General features: G+C 44.5%; 1 protein-coding gene across 22 annotated transcripts in view; it reads right to left on the minus strand.

Annotated features, from left to right (window-relative positions):
* Window positions 1-2,955: 2,955 nt before the first annotated feature.
* UNKL (unk like zinc finger) overlaps window positions 2,956-15,328 on the minus strand; it is a 62,582-nt gene continuing 50,209 nt past the window's right edge. For 17 of the 22 annotated variants that reach the window (XM_066977651.1, XM_066977647.1, XM_066977653.1 and 14 more), the window contains 2 exons: window positions 9,100-14,152; window positions 2,956-8,824 (listed from right to left, as the gene is read on the minus strand). In XM_066977651.1, the coding sequence (XP_066833752.1) occupies window positions 14,101-14,152 (52 nt within the window). In that variant the 3' untranslated portion in view covers window positions 2,956-8,824; window positions 9,100-14,100. The remainder of the gene's footprint in view (window positions 8,825-9,099; window positions 14,153-15,328) is intronic. The other 5 variants (XM_066977643.1, XM_066977642.1, XM_066977641.1 and 2 more) reach the window with 5 other exon arrangements.

Here is a 15,328-nt window from a genome sequence, read left to right on the forward strand (position 1 = left end):
CTCTAATTGATGTAGTAAACTAACTGCAGTGTTGGGCACGAAAATGTGCCCAGACGGCAGCAATCACAGACTTACCCTTTACAGATGAAAGAGGTGACCCTGCTCAGTCTCTTGGTAATACTACCGTGCTTATGCAGTCGAGGAACCGTACCCCACCATTTCTTAAAAACGAGTTAGCCGGCAACCCCTCCTAAGCATGCCTCTATTACGTGAATTCCAAGCACTTAAAATCTAGAAGGCTGTAAAGTCTGAAGACTCTACAGCCACCCAAACCACAGGCAAAAGCTCCAAAAATATAACAAACTGTCCCTAACCCTGAAAAAGACTACCCCTTACACGCCTACTGCTGCTCTTTTCAGATACGTGCTTATACAGGGAGCTTCGATGATACTTATCTCCTAAACCCTGCTCCATCACTTTGCCACCAAGGTTGTAACTTTGATAATATTTGACATACAGGCAAAGACTCACAAGTAAGCCCCACCATTCTGCAGAAATCATAAGGGACCCAGAACCACAAAGTAAACACGAAGTAACACTGCCATCCTATCCGTAAACATGCTATAACAATTACTCACCTGAAGAAGAGCTGCATGCAATACAGGCACCCACTGTTAGACTGGTTTATTCTAACAGATCCTACTAGTTGTTACCTCATAAAGATGGGCTTACCGCTCTCAACTTGGAAATGCATCAGTCCGTAGACTCTGACCCACCTAAAGACCCCTGCAACTGACTGAAGGAAAACCAAAGCACTTACTCTAAAGTGCAGCCCAGGCAGAATGAGCTCTCTGATGGGATGCCTGCAACTCATATACCATTGCACCCCACCGAGCACCCCACCCCAATCACATGGGAAATGGGAGGGGCCATGCATGACAAGAGGTAAAGAGAGCAGGAGGAACAGCAGCCCTGTTTTTGCTGTGGCTTAGGTCAACAGCGTGCAGAGTACAGCACAGGCAACCAGGCTGTTTCTCTTGAAAGACCTGCCTTAGCTTTGGTGAAGGAAACTGATCAGGCTGACAACCCTCTCACCTTTTTGCACCACTCCACAACATGGGGAATTCACCTCTCCAAGGCTGCACGACGGAAGGGCAGAAACAAGACAAAAAGCACACCCTGAGGCACCTCATAACCACAGCCTACCTACTGCAATACCTATACCTGTCTTCCCAGCTTCTTTACCTCTGCTGCTCTCCATCTCCAAATCACATTCTTTTAACTGCCACACAGAGTAGCAGTCCTCCAGGTGCCACAGAGCGGCACCCTATTTTTTTTTAATTTTTAATATATTTTTTTTATTTCTTATTTTCAAAACAGCAGTCTGCTTCCCTTTGATGATGGACAGTAGGTCAAGCCAGTCACCGAGTTGCCAACGCAGAGCTTCGCAGTTCCAGAAGGCGCTCTTTCCTTTGACCGATTCCTTATAAGTGTTATCTACCACTGGTAAAAGCAATAAACAGACTGCAAACAGGCACTGCCACATTTGACAAACTTCATGTTTTTTATTTTATCATTTCAAAAGAGCAGTCCATTTGTCTCTACCTCTGAGAAGTAGATCAAACCAGTCACCGAGTTGCTGAACAAAAACTTGACAGTTTTTTGCTGAACAGCAACTTGACAGTTGCTGCTTCCTTTGACCCATTCCTCCTAAGGTTTACCTACTGCTGGGAAAAAAAGAAAAAAGCCTCTGTGCCAGCTGCCCTTGAGTATTTGCCCAGAGCTTGAGTATTCGCCCAGAGACAGACCAGATGTCTTTCCCAAAAGAGTCAGGACAATGTATTATTGCACTGATGAACCACCACATTAGCTACCATCACTAATTGCCAGGCAGGACAGCTCCAGGCCAAACACGTACATAAAAAGGCACGCTACAAACATCATGACCAAAACATAGGAAAAGAATTACTTATACTATAAGAATGACTCACCTGAAGAAGACCTGCATGCAATAAAGGCATCTACTACTGTATAGTTTACTTTAAATGATCCTACTAGATGTTACTTTAAATAGATGTACTTATCTCTTTCAACTTGGAAACGCATCAACCCCTAGACTCTGACCCACCTAAAAAAAAAAAAAAAACTGCATCTGGATTTTTTTTTGTTTTGGATTTTACCCATTTCCTTGATTTCCCATTCCCTTTTATTTATTTATATTAGTTACTGTCCCTTATTTCAATTTCCATGCAAACCTTTTTATTGCAGGTTTTTACTATCTTTTCCTAATCTTCTTCCCAAATGTCCCAATTCTCTGGGATTAAACTCTTCTTTCCACATACAAACTTTACTGTTTCAGATTGTTAATGAGCCCCGTTCCAATCATAAATCCACAGGACTTCGGAAAAACACCTGAAGCACTCAGACTTCCATCTTCTAGACAAACAATAACACCTTTTCCACAAAAATTACTTTTCAACAAGACCGAATTTCAAGCCGAATGCTAATTTTTTTCATGCACTTTGTTAGTAAGCCTACACAAAACAAGGAATCACTCCTGTGTATCCGTCAATATGGGGGTTTAAAAAGGTATTGAGGCCTAAATAAATTCGCTCTCCCCCTTCTTACCAAATTCCCAGGGCTCAGGCCCAAACCACCAAAGAAGTGACTCTCCGTTCTACCGCTTTGATAATCAGTCAGGCCCCCTCCCCCAATACTTGGGAAACTGACCAAACACCACCACGAATATACCAAAACTTCTAAACTGTTACTTAGATAATGCTCCCACCTTCCTCCTTGTCACACTCAAAACATTTAAGAACAAAATAGGATTACAAGGTGCACCACCGGGGTGGATTGTTAGGATATACAGGTGGTAGGTTATCCAATGACTCCCGTTCATCATCTTTTCCTTTTTCCGGTTTTTCTTCTTCTTCAAACTTCTCTTCTGCTTTTAGTGTAAATACTGAGGCTGGAAAAGGACGTGAAATCCTTGTTATAAGCGAGACCACGCAATTTTCTGGTCGAAGATAATTTATTAATTAAGTAAGCAGGTACAAGCAAAACAGCGCTGGGCGGCTGGGGAGTCTCCGCTCCACCACAGCACGCAACTTTCCCTTTTCAGTGTCGCCGTTTTATAGCATCCAAGTTCGGCTTGTCAGCATCCAAGTTTCGGCTTGTCAGGACTTGTTGAATCTTCTGAAGCTGTGCAGTTCGTTCTGTTTCTTTCAATGATCATGCGTTGTGCTCGTGTTCAAGGGTAGCAAAAGCAAAAGCAGCAAACAGTATTTCACAGAGTCTTTGTTTTACCAAGGATGTTTATCCAACACCCCCTCCCCACTATCTACTTGCTTAGTCTTCCCCTTAACAAGGTCATAAATTGCAAAACCTTATCTTCTCAGCAGATTCTCTGAATTCCTTTTAAAGACAATGAACACCCGCTAATTTATCACAATCCCTCCTTTTTCTTTTTCTAACATATTTTGTTCATTGATGAATTTTTGAAGCACTTGTTTGCTCAATATTAAAGTTTCTGCGTCCTCCTCCTCCTGTTCAAGAGATTCATATTTCACACACACAAGCATAAGGTGAGCTGCCTCTAATCATTTTTTTACAATCGCGATTATTTGATTGAATATACATGGTCCGAAAGTTAGTGTAAATATGAGCAGCAACAAAGGTCCGGCCATAGCTGATAGCAGTGTAGTGAGCTAAGGTGAGTAATTAAACCAGGATTCATACCAATTCTGGTGGGCTTCATTTTCCCTTTTTTCGTTTTTCTAGCCCTTCTCTCAATTTAGTCATTGTATCCCTTACCACTCCAGTATGATCAGCATATACACAACACTCCTCTCGTAGGGCTGCACACAATGCTCCTTATTGTAGAAAAATCAGATCTAATCCCCTACGATTTTGTAGTACTACTTCAGATGAGGATCGCACAGATTTCTCTAAAGCTTATATAGATTGCTCGATACGGGCCAAATCCTCATCTACAGCGATGCGTAACGAGGTAAATTCTTGGCTTTGTTTTACCAGAGAGGTAATTCCAGTTCCGGCTCCTGCAGCCCCCAGAATCAGCAGAGTGGCTAAAGTAAGAGCCATAATAGGCTCTCTCTTCCTTAAGTGGTTTTTTGCCATAGCATGTTGGATGTACATATACTCCTCAGAATGGTAAAGAATCCTTGGGATAATTACTACCTGTACACAGAAATCATGAGACGAGTTGAACAATTTCAAAGATAAGCATGGAGTTACCCCCAGAGACGAACATACCCATCTGGTGTTATCTGCTGGTATTAACCATTTTTCTTTGTCTAATTGTGTAACATTTTCTGTAATATTGCATAGATGGAACTTCTCACCAGGGACCGTGCCTACGCATCTGCCATTCCCAGTTACTTCCGTTAACGTTATTCCTACATCCCTTCCCCAATTGCATTGTGGGGGATCGGTTTCGTTTGAACGGGTGGTCTCTCCCAGATCCCCAATGGCGTCGTAATATGGGGGCCTTATATCAAGACATAACCAGCAAGGTCTAGGCACGTCTGGATTTGTTTGATTCAACAACTGATAACTAGCATTCATGATTCTCCATATGTTATTCCCGGTCACCCCTTCATTTCTAATCCCGTACTCCGGGTTTACTGATTTATTAGCAACCTCCAGTGGTTTAGGGCTATTAGGAGTGTCCTGGTTCCAGTTAGGACAGAGTTAATTTTTCCTCATAGTAGCTGCTAGGGTGCTATGTTTTGGATTAGGATGAGAAGAGCGCTGATAACATGCTGATGTTTTAATTGTTGCAGAGCAGTGTTTACACCAGGCCAAGGACTTTTCGGCTTCTCGCTCTGTCCTGCCAGCGAGCAGGCTAGGGGTGCAGCAGGAGCTGGGAGGGGACAGACCCAGGACAGCTGACCCAAACGGGCCAAAGGGGTATTCCATACCATCTGATGTCATGCTAAACAATATATAGGGGTGGCTGGCCGGGGTGGGGGGCCGGCTGCTCGGGGATAGGCTGGGCATCGGTCAGCGGGTGGTGAGCGATTGCATTGTGCATCACTTGTTTTCTTACACATTATTATTATTAATACTATTATCATTATCACTATTATTATTATTGTTATTATTATATTCCTGTCTTAATAAACTGTCTTTACCTCAACTCACAGGCTTCACTTTCCCGTTTCTCTCCCCCATCCCAGAGAGGGAGGGGGGAGGGTGAGCGAACGGCTGTGTGGTGTTTAGCTGCCAGCCGGGTTAAACCACAACAAGGAGTTAGCATTCTAAAAGCTTGTGTAGGCTGAATCCTCAAAACACTCCCCGACAGTTTCTGATTTGGTCCCACCCGTTGGGGACTCTTAGTCTCTTCCTTCTTTATATAGATGATGCCTCCCCTATCAGTCCCCCAGCAGTAGTTATCTGCTGAACAACATGGTGATCTTCCCATCTAATCAGGCTCCATTTAAAAGGTTTGTGAGGGTGCGCAGACCCAGGAACAGTGTAAACAATCGTACCCATTACTATGTATCGCAAAAAAAAAAAAAAAAAATGGCTAGGGCACATTTTCCAGAGTTCTTTACCTGGCCACGTAATTCCCCACCGTTTCACTCTCTGCCTCGCTTGTCAGTTCGGTTGCAGCGAACTACAAGGTGCAGGTTCTTCTCGGCAGCAGCAGTGTTCTTCAGGGGAGTTTCTCAGGTAACTGCGACCTTTTTCTGATCAAACAGGGTCCCCTCTCCTCCTTTTTACGATACATAGACAGCTAGACCATACTTATCGAGTTCGTTTCAACATGAGCTTTAAGTCATCAAGGCCTGCGACCGCTTCCCATTCGCTTTTCCGGATCGGTCCTTTCACGCGACTGGCATGCGTTCACCCCTTCTCAGCCGTCCGGATAGCCGTCTCTGTGATAAGTAAAACAACATAGGGGCCTCCCCACCGTGGTGTTAAAGACGTTTCTTTCCATGTCTTAATTAGAACCCTATCTCCAGGTTGTATCCTATGGATTGCTATATCTAGCCACCAAGCCTTTCGCTTGCAACTCCCTCTGTTGGTTCATAAGCTGTATTAAATGAGGTTTTAATTGGATATCCTGTACCTGGGGGTGATCAGATGGCATCTCTAAATCATAAGGCATACCATACAGCCTTTCAAAAGGTGAGATTCCGACATCGGCTCGGGGCTATGTCCGGATATTCAATAGTGCAAGCAGTAAACATTTCACCCAGGAGGTTTTAGTCTCTATCATAAGCTTTGTTAGTTGCTTTTTAATTTCACCATTCATTCGTTCTACCTTTCCCGAACTCTGAGGATGCCAGGGAGTGTGATATTCCCATTTAATTCCCAGAGCCTTCATCGTGTCTCGGGATACCTTTGACACAAAGTGTGGGCCTCAATCAGAGTCAATTGCTTCTATTACCCCGTATCTGGGTATGATGCTTTCTAATAATATCTTTACCACGGTTTGAGCTGTGGCCCTTGCCGTAGGGAATGCTTCAACAAAGTTTGTTGAACTTTTTGAAACTCCCATTTCCGAGGAAGCCCCAGAGCCAACCTCGCGCTTTCTGACCCGCTGCCCGCCCTCTTCCCCCTGGCCCGGGCCAGCCCTGTGCCCCAGCCCCGCGCCTGCTCCACAGTTCCTCCCCACGCCAGGGGCTTCCCCTGCCCCAGCCGCTGTTCCCTCGACACCCAACTTCTACCCTGCCCCCCCTCCCAGAAGCAGCCGCAGCCCCGGCCACACTCAGTGACCCCTCTGTGCAGCCCAGCCCCAGCACACCAGGTCCAGGGAGCAAAGACACTGCAGCTCTACTGCCCTCCCCGGCTGCCCTCCCCGGCTGCCCTCACCCAGCAGGGTGGCCCCCACACCCAGAGGGGCCGTCCACGTCCACTGACATTCCCCCCCCCACCCCCTGCCCCCTCCATACTCACCCCCCTATGGAACCTGCACCCACAGACACGGCGACAGCCCCTTACCAGGGCCACAAAGGGCAGTGCAAGCGAGAAAGCAAACTTTATTAACTTGTACGCAGGACTCCTGGGAGGGAGGCTGCAGCAGGGCTCCCTGCCTGTACATTCTCCTCTTCCCTTTGGGGGCGCTGCAGGGCTCAGGCATCGAGTTAACATCCCTCTGTCCATCTCTGCATCCGTCCCACGGGTAAGGGTTGGTTCCTGTGGCCATGGGCTACGAGGCACAGGCAGAGGAAGAAAACAAAGGAAAAAGGGAACAAGCAGGCCACAAGCAGCGAGAGAGAAAATGGACAGACAGTCAGCTAGGGCAGAGGGACAGAAGAACCACCCAGAGGGCAGGGAGCTGGACAGGGATGATCAAGAGGGTTGGACAGGGAGCACAACAGAGGCACAACTGTGACGGCCAAGAGGACCGAGAGATCGAGAAAGGAAGACAAAGGCTGGACGGGGTGGGTCTAGCGAGAAAGGAGGAAATGGGGCACAGCACAGGGAGAGACAGAGAAGACAAGGACAGGAAGCAGAACAGAGGGACTGAAAGCAAGAGTAAACACATGGATAGGGAGGGGTTTAGCGGGAAACAACATGGACAGGGGAAGCTGGACAGAGTGACAGACAGAAGTTAGTAAAGGAACAATGGGGCTAGGCTTCGTGCCAGAAAGACAAGGAAAGGGACAGGAAACAGGATGGACGGATGGAGGACAAAACAGCAATGGGAAGGCACCAAGACAGAGAAAGTGGGGGAGGGGAATATGGAGAATGATGTGGGGTGGGGGTGGGTGGGCACAGGGATACAGTGATGGGACTAGGAAAGAGGACAGGGAGCACAACAGATGGTCTAAAAGAAAAAGGGATGGAAAGCATGGAAGCGCAATCGAAACAGTGGAGCAGAGAGAGACACAAGAACATGGAAAAGCAGAGGGAGACAAAGTAGGAAGAACTGTCAGAAACTGAGAGATAGGGAGCAGGAAAGGAAGATCTGCAAGATGAATAACTGATGAGAGATGAAGAACTTAAAAGTTCTTAACGGAGCAGGCAGGGGGAGGAGAACACCAGAGATTGGAGCGCTGCGACTGAGGGGTGCAGAAGGAGACAGAGATGAAGAAAGGAGATACAGCAGTGTGGAGCAGAGCTGAGACGGTAAAAGAGTGTCAAGGGAAGGGGAGCAGGACAGAAGCAGGGAGAAGGAAAAAGGGGAGCAAGCTGGACAGGGGGCTTAACGGCATACGCCGCGGGACAGAGACATGCGGATGGGTAGGACAAGGAGCTGAAAGACCGCGAGTGCAAAGAGTGGGGCAGATGCGGGAAGTGAAACATCAGCGGGCGGGGAGGGGGCGGGGATTGAGAAAGAAGGGAAGAAGGACAGAGTGGGGAAAAGAAAGACATGGGCAGAGAAGAAAAATCCTCCAAAGAGCAGAGAGACAGAGAGTAAGGGGCTAAAGGGAGCAGGGCAAAGAGAAGAAAGAACCTGGGGAAAGGCAGCAACACAGAGGGAAAGGGACAGGGAGCAGGCTGCAGAAAAACATGCGGATGGGAAGCAGGCCGTACAGAGAGCAAACAAGCAGGCAAAAGAGATGGACGAGGACAAAACAGCAACGGACAGGCTGAGAGAAGATGGGGAGGGGTGGCAGATGCAGAGGAGTGCAAAGGCAGCTGGGGACGCAGAACGGGGGGACACAACCCAAAGGGCCTACTGCTCACCGCAGCTCCCGCTCTGGGTACCGCCAGGAGGATTTCATGGTTCAGAAGCTTCTCGCTCGCTCTCTCCCCCAGCTTCCTCCTCTGTAAGGATCCAGATGCTGAGCTATCACACATCCAAGAGAATACACTGGGATGTGGCACTGCTTCCATGGGCCAAAGCTCCACCAGCCTCAGGTGACTGCAGCAGGACAAAGGGAGCTCTCGGCCCTGAGCGCCAGCCCTGCCAAAGGAAGGCAACAAGCTGCTAGCAGCCTCGCATCTTCCCAAAGCCTGTCTTGGGCTGCTGGCCCATCTCCAGCCGACCAGGAAAATGGCCCGGCCATCACCTGGAAAACGTCCCCGGGCGGGCAGACCTGGCTCCCGCTGGGGGCTCCCACCACTCCCTGCCTGTGGGTACCCGTGGGCAAGGCCCCGCTCCCGGCCGCAGCACCCTCCCCCTGTGCCTGCTCCCTGCAGGACGACCCCCGCCCGACGCTCACCGCCGAAGACTCTCACCTCACCACCGGCAACCACGCATGCAGCCGGCCCCAGCTGAGGGAAAAGGCCACCCCGCGGCCACGGACCCCCAGGCCAACGTGGCTGCCCGGCAGCGTCGGCCTACAGCTCCCAGCGTGCCTCGGGGCAGCCCGAGGCGGGGCACGGCGCACGCGAGTGCCGGAGCCGTCACGGAGCCGCGGCGGCGGCGCTCTGCCGGCCTGGGCTCAGCGCTGCCACCGCTCCTGCGCCCGATCCACCAGTCAGGCCCTGGTGCCCGCGGCCGTGCTGCGACGCGTCTCCGCTTCTGCCCGGCCGGGGCGCGGGTCAACGCTGGCGGCGCACGCACAGGGGCCGGGCGCGGTGCCCGTGGGTTGCAGCCCGGTTGCGCCGCCCCGCTCCTTCCCCTGTGCTGCAGCCGGGCCCCGCCCCGGGCCGGGAGCCACCCGAGCCCTCTAAGGGGCCGCCTGGAGCGGGGTCGCTGGCGCCGGGGTACTGGGAGCACGCCGGGGCCCCGGGGGAACGGGGAGGGGTCGTGCGCGGGCACGGGGGACGTCCTCGCGTGCGTGTGGTCGGGTGGAAGACGAGAATTTAGCGGCACCCAGTGGTCGCTCCAAAGACAATCTCCGATGTCCCTGTATGTTCTGTGATACAAAAAGGAATGGCCGCTGCCCGCAATGGAGCCTCCCAGGGTTTTTGCAGGAGGGACTCTTTAAAGGGGCTCAATGAAATGGCTACAAACGTGACAGAAAGCCATGGGAAGTTTGACCTTGGGCTGGCTGTTGCACGTGGAGTTTATCAGTTTTGTTCTTTACAATGGTGAGTGAGAGAGGCTGAGGGCTTCCACCTCACTTTATATTCTTTTTGTGTTTGTTTTTTTTTTTCTTGGTTGCTCTGTTACTTTTATTGCTAATGGTATCAGGGGAAAACAGGAAGCCTTGCTGGGCTGTTTCATACCTCACACATTGCATGGACAAGAGGACTACAGAATACCTTATTGCGAAGGCTGTCAATTAGATGCTGCTCTTGTGAGCAGACTGAAGGTTCAGGACTTCTGGCTGTCTTCTCATTTGCTTTGTTGCTCCTAACAGTATTAATTTCACCAATCTCATGTAGCAAAAGTCCTTAACTAACCCCAATAAACTGTTTTCATGGTGGTTTTTTTGGTGGTATGTAAATAAAACTGATGACTGTAATGAAACCGTGCTTGACATGCTGTTTTCTTCTCCAGCTCATGACGGCTGCAGCGCTATTATCTTTGACTCCTCAGGGAATTCCTGATTCTTCATCCCCAGTGAACAAGAAACTTATTTTTGACTGCTGTTTTTACCCATGTAACATTTCCACAGCTGTGGTGCGCTTCTCATACCAACTGCCCTGGTAGCCCCAATTCCACGGAGCCGCCGTCCCTACTCACCTCCACGGCTACAGCCACAGTCCTGGTCATATAGTCGGCAACACTCGGCGGTGGCTCTTGTTGGCATGATCACTACCGCCACTCTATCCACACCTTCGTTACTGACTTTCTCATGCAAGGTGAGCATGTGAGATGAGACTTTTTAATACCTGGCATTAATTTACTTGCCTTACCAATTAATCATGTGTGATCCAGTTTGATGCGCAGTGGCTGCTGGAAGAAAGAAAAAAAAAATTCCAAAAAAGTCCTGGACATTAACAGAAGCGTAGGGAGGACAAGAGAAGAAGCTAGTGTTTTACGTGTCTAGAAAACCTTGGTGAATCCTGATCTTCAGCACTGCACACGGTTACTTTTTTTCACTTCATGAAAGACAAGGTGAGAATATTTAAAGAGGCTTCAGTTTCTAACATCCCTAATACTGGAGGGGGTGTGAGGGGAACAGACTGCGGAAAGCATTCCTCCTAAATAGCACCTCATATTGCCACTGTCAAGGGCAGAAAACTGTTCTAGACTTACGACAGTCGCTCCAACCTCCTAGCATGCTTTGTATGATCTTAGCACATGTGGTACAGAGAAGAATGGAACAGAAGAGTGATTGTTTTAATTACTTCGACAGCTTCCAACTTCTAGACTGTGCTGCTAAATGATTACCTTTTTAGGACAGTAAGACCCCTTTATTGAAACAGTAAACACTAATACCAATGATTGAAAACTTGAAATGATTAGGAATGCCAAACTGTTGGGGTTATTCAGCCTAGAGAAGACAAGGCCCCGAGGAGAACTTATTGCAGCCTTCCAATGCTTAAAGGGAGCCTTCAAGAAAGATTGTGGGGGGCTCTCTATCAGGGAGCGTAGCTACAAGACAAGGGGTAATCATTTTAAACTAAAAGATGGCAGATTTAGCTTAGATATTAGAAAGAAAGTCTTTTTACTAAGGGTGGTGAGGGCACTGCAACAATTACCCAGAGAAGTTGAGGATGCCCCATACCCACAGGTGTTCAAGGCCAGGTTGGATGGAGCTTTGAGCAACCTGGTCTAGCGGAAGGTATCTCTGCCCTTCACAGAGGGGTTGGAATTAGATGATCTTTAAGGTCCCTTTAAATCCAAACCATTCTATGATTAGATTGCAGAGAAAAACAGATTTGTAAATTTTTGATTCTCTGTAAACACAGTATAGCTCAGAAATAAAGATCAAAATTTTATTTCCATGTTGGTAATAAAAATAATTCCATGACTTCTGTAAACCACTGCATAAATGCTATCATGTAGAAAAGTTTTAACAAGTGTTAAGAATTTTAAACAGTTCACTACAAGTGAATGGGTATGCATTATAAATAATATGTTTTGTATTAAGAACAATTCACAAAATCATTTCTTTCTGTACACTCTAAATATTAACAGTTTTCATAAATTAATATGAGTTAAAATTCCTTTTTTTATTTAAGGTCTGATGGTGACCACAGTTACACATATAGTGTGACAGTAATAATATGATTACCTGTATTTGATACTAGAATATTCTGAATGGCAATATATAAGAAAACAAGTATGTCTGTAATAATCAGCTATTCAAAGAAGACTAGTAATAAACTTATAACATGCAGTTTGGGATCTACCTGTGAGTAGCATACTTTCGGTTAAATTACAGCTCTTAACTGTAAAAACCCTGAGAAATCCCAGTTTTAATCTATTATTCCCCAGGCTATAATAATCGTGACAGCATAATGGCATCCACAATAAAATAATATTCTTACATAAATTAACACAAAATTTTGTTAAAAACCAAAATGAATCTTGAAAATTTACTTAGTTTGCTTTAAAATATTTTGAAAATGCAACGACTTACTGTGTCACTAAAATATAATGTATTTTCCAGATAGTATATATAGCACAAGGACAAATAAGGGTCGGGGTTCCCTTCTTACTTCTTCTAAATAGTCATCTCTAGTCAACTGCATGCATCTTATTATCCTTCATTTTAAAGTACTGGTGTAAAAGTACACATTTATTTGTCTTTGCAGTTGACTTGCTTTTTACTAAGATACAGAAAACTTTGCTTATAACTTCTCACATAAAGAATTTTATGAAAAACATTTATAGCACTTTCCTTTGAGTGCTATGTATGGTTCAAGCCATCACCTAGGGTTTGTCTGTAGTTATAGTGAGCTGCCCAGCCTGACAATTTCACAAATAGGTACATTTCTTTCATCTGAATTTTTTTCCTTCTTCACCAAATGATTTGTCAATAGTTTGTGTCCGTAATTCAGCGCAAGAAAAGCTTGCAGGGGAACATATGCAAAATTTTCAATACTGATATTACTATGGGACACACAACATTATTTTCAAGATTCATCATTATAAAACGCAAAACATACAACTGTTTAAAAAGCAACAAACTCAACATATTAATTTATTTCCTCTTAAGAAAAGCAACACACAAACTACAAATGTCAATGTGATGATTCATGCTGCAAATATTGTTTAAATTTCTTTTTTGTTGGCATCGCAAGATGAGGAAAATCACCTATTACCACCAAAAAAAATTATAAAGAGAGAGAGACCAAAAATAGCTACAGAATCACAGCCAATTGCGCACACATTCACAAAAAGAACAATAAACTTTGACAAGAAGCAGAAAACCATACTGCCATATCTCTGAGGAAACAAATGTTACATTGCAGCGTATCAGCAGCACAATGTGGGCTGAACTGGTTTCCTCTAAAATATCACAGCAAAATTTCTGACCAAACCCTTTCTAAACATGTTTGTGAGTACAACAGTTGCAGAAAACTGTTCCACATTGTGGATAAATATAGCACACCAGTATCCAAAATAATCTCTTGTTTGACATTATTCCTTGATTTGCTTATTGTTTAAAAAATCTCGTCTGTTACAGATCAAAAACAAGTATTGTCATAGACTGCACAGATGGAAAAAGACAGTCAAACTTGATGATCAAGGTTCCTTTTTTTTTTTTTTTTGAACGTCCAAAACTGGTTAAACCTTTAAAACAGAGCAGCATCTTATTTTAGGACACAATTAGGGCACAAAAGTGTGTTTGAAAATGCCAATGTAGTCTAATTTTATACTTTTTTCAGTACAAATATTTTTGAGTAACTGTGTGAAAATCAGCAAAATCACATTTTAAATCCAAATTTGATGTTTATTTAAAATGGACTACTATGATCTTCAAACAAAATTTTAAAAAAGGAATAAGTAGACATATATTTAATATTTTATCCTTCTTCTCCCTTCCTGAAAAGTCTGTAACGTGCTTGCAGGCTGGCATGTCTTACAAAAGCAGCAATGAGTCTGTACATTTAGTTATCACAGAAATATGTAATGATTATTTTTTGCTAACTCAAGCCTTCATACAAAGACCACAAAACCCAGTGAGGATACAATAATTTAAGTACCTTTGGCTTGGGTCCTATATTTAATACTGACAGAATTCAAAAAGCTTTATCTATTTCAACAGTAATTTTAGTATACATCTTGTTGTTTTTTGTTTGTTTCTTTCAGCATGAATTAACTTTAAACAGATAAACTCTTTACTGCCTATGAACTCAATTCCTATACTGAATACAATAATACGGAGATACAAATCATGTAACACAGTAGTAGGTCATTTCAATGTAAGCTGTACTAGTGTCACACCTGTATTAAACAAAAGAAAGAATAACACAGGCAATTACTCCTTGTAAGAAAAGTAGATAGTGTTAACATACAGTAATTGACTAACTTCTCCTCCTGAACTGAATGTTCCCAACAACCAGGATGAAATAAGTATATTACCACCACCCTTTTAAAAGAATCGCTGTGTCAAGAGTGCCGCTGCCTGATTACATACTTAAGTAATTCTGTAGTTCCTTTCAAATGTGTTACCTCATTGCTGAAAAAGCGTATTTTTAAATATTTATAAAAGCAAGAGACATATTCTAATTATCATCAAATTGTATGATACAAAATTATGCAATTATTTGCAAAATTCTCTTTTTATGTCTTCTGCTATTTTATATGGCATTTGCATAGGCACTTTGTAAAAGTGATTGTATATACCATATGGGTTCCCATTAAGTACCACACAAGTTAGGTAATATACAAAAAATTTAAGACTACAAATGTCCAAACAAAGAGAGAAATGCAAATGCACAGTTGTTCACTAAAACTGATCTGTTTCACAAAATGTAAAACATGCCTTTGAATACGAAAGCATATGTGCCTCACTGTTTTTCTTTCCACTGGTACATTTATAAATACTGTAGTATGCAATTAACTTATAAATTGTAAAAAAACTAGGTAAGATCTCACTTCTATTTAATCATATTATGATTTAACAGTAAAACCATCTGAAATATTTAAAATTCACAGTACACATATATAAAGCATCATATTATTGTGTATTAAAAATAAACTTAAGACCTAGAAAGCAGCTTGAAGCAATTTACAACGTATCCTCTAACAAAAAACAACAATTAAAAAGTGCATTTATATTATTCATAGTTTTTCAAACAACCAAGTAAACATACTGTTAGACCAATTCCAAAATACTGGCTCTGGCATACCATACACAACAGACGTGGCAAAGGTACCATTTGTACTGTTTAGTGTGTAGCTACTGTATCTATGTATCTATCTTCTGTTAAGGAAAATAACAGGTATAAATACTTTCATTCATGCATTATGGTAAAATTTATACAAAGTGATTACAGTGCAAATGAAGCTAAGTAGACTGTGCACTAAGAATGTAAGTGGATGGGAAAAGACTGGGATGGAACTGGGCAGGAACGAAAGAACCTCAAGACTAATAAAAAAATCATTGAATGGCTGAAA

Source organism: Anser cygnoides, chromosome 15, assembly GCF_040182565.1.
Source record: "Anser cygnoides isolate HZ-2024a breed goose chromosome 15, Taihu_goose_T2T_genome, whole genome shotgun sequence".
In the NCBI taxonomy this organism is placed as follows: Eukaryota; Metazoa; Chordata; class Aves; order Anseriformes; family Anatidae; genus Anser; species Anser cygnoides.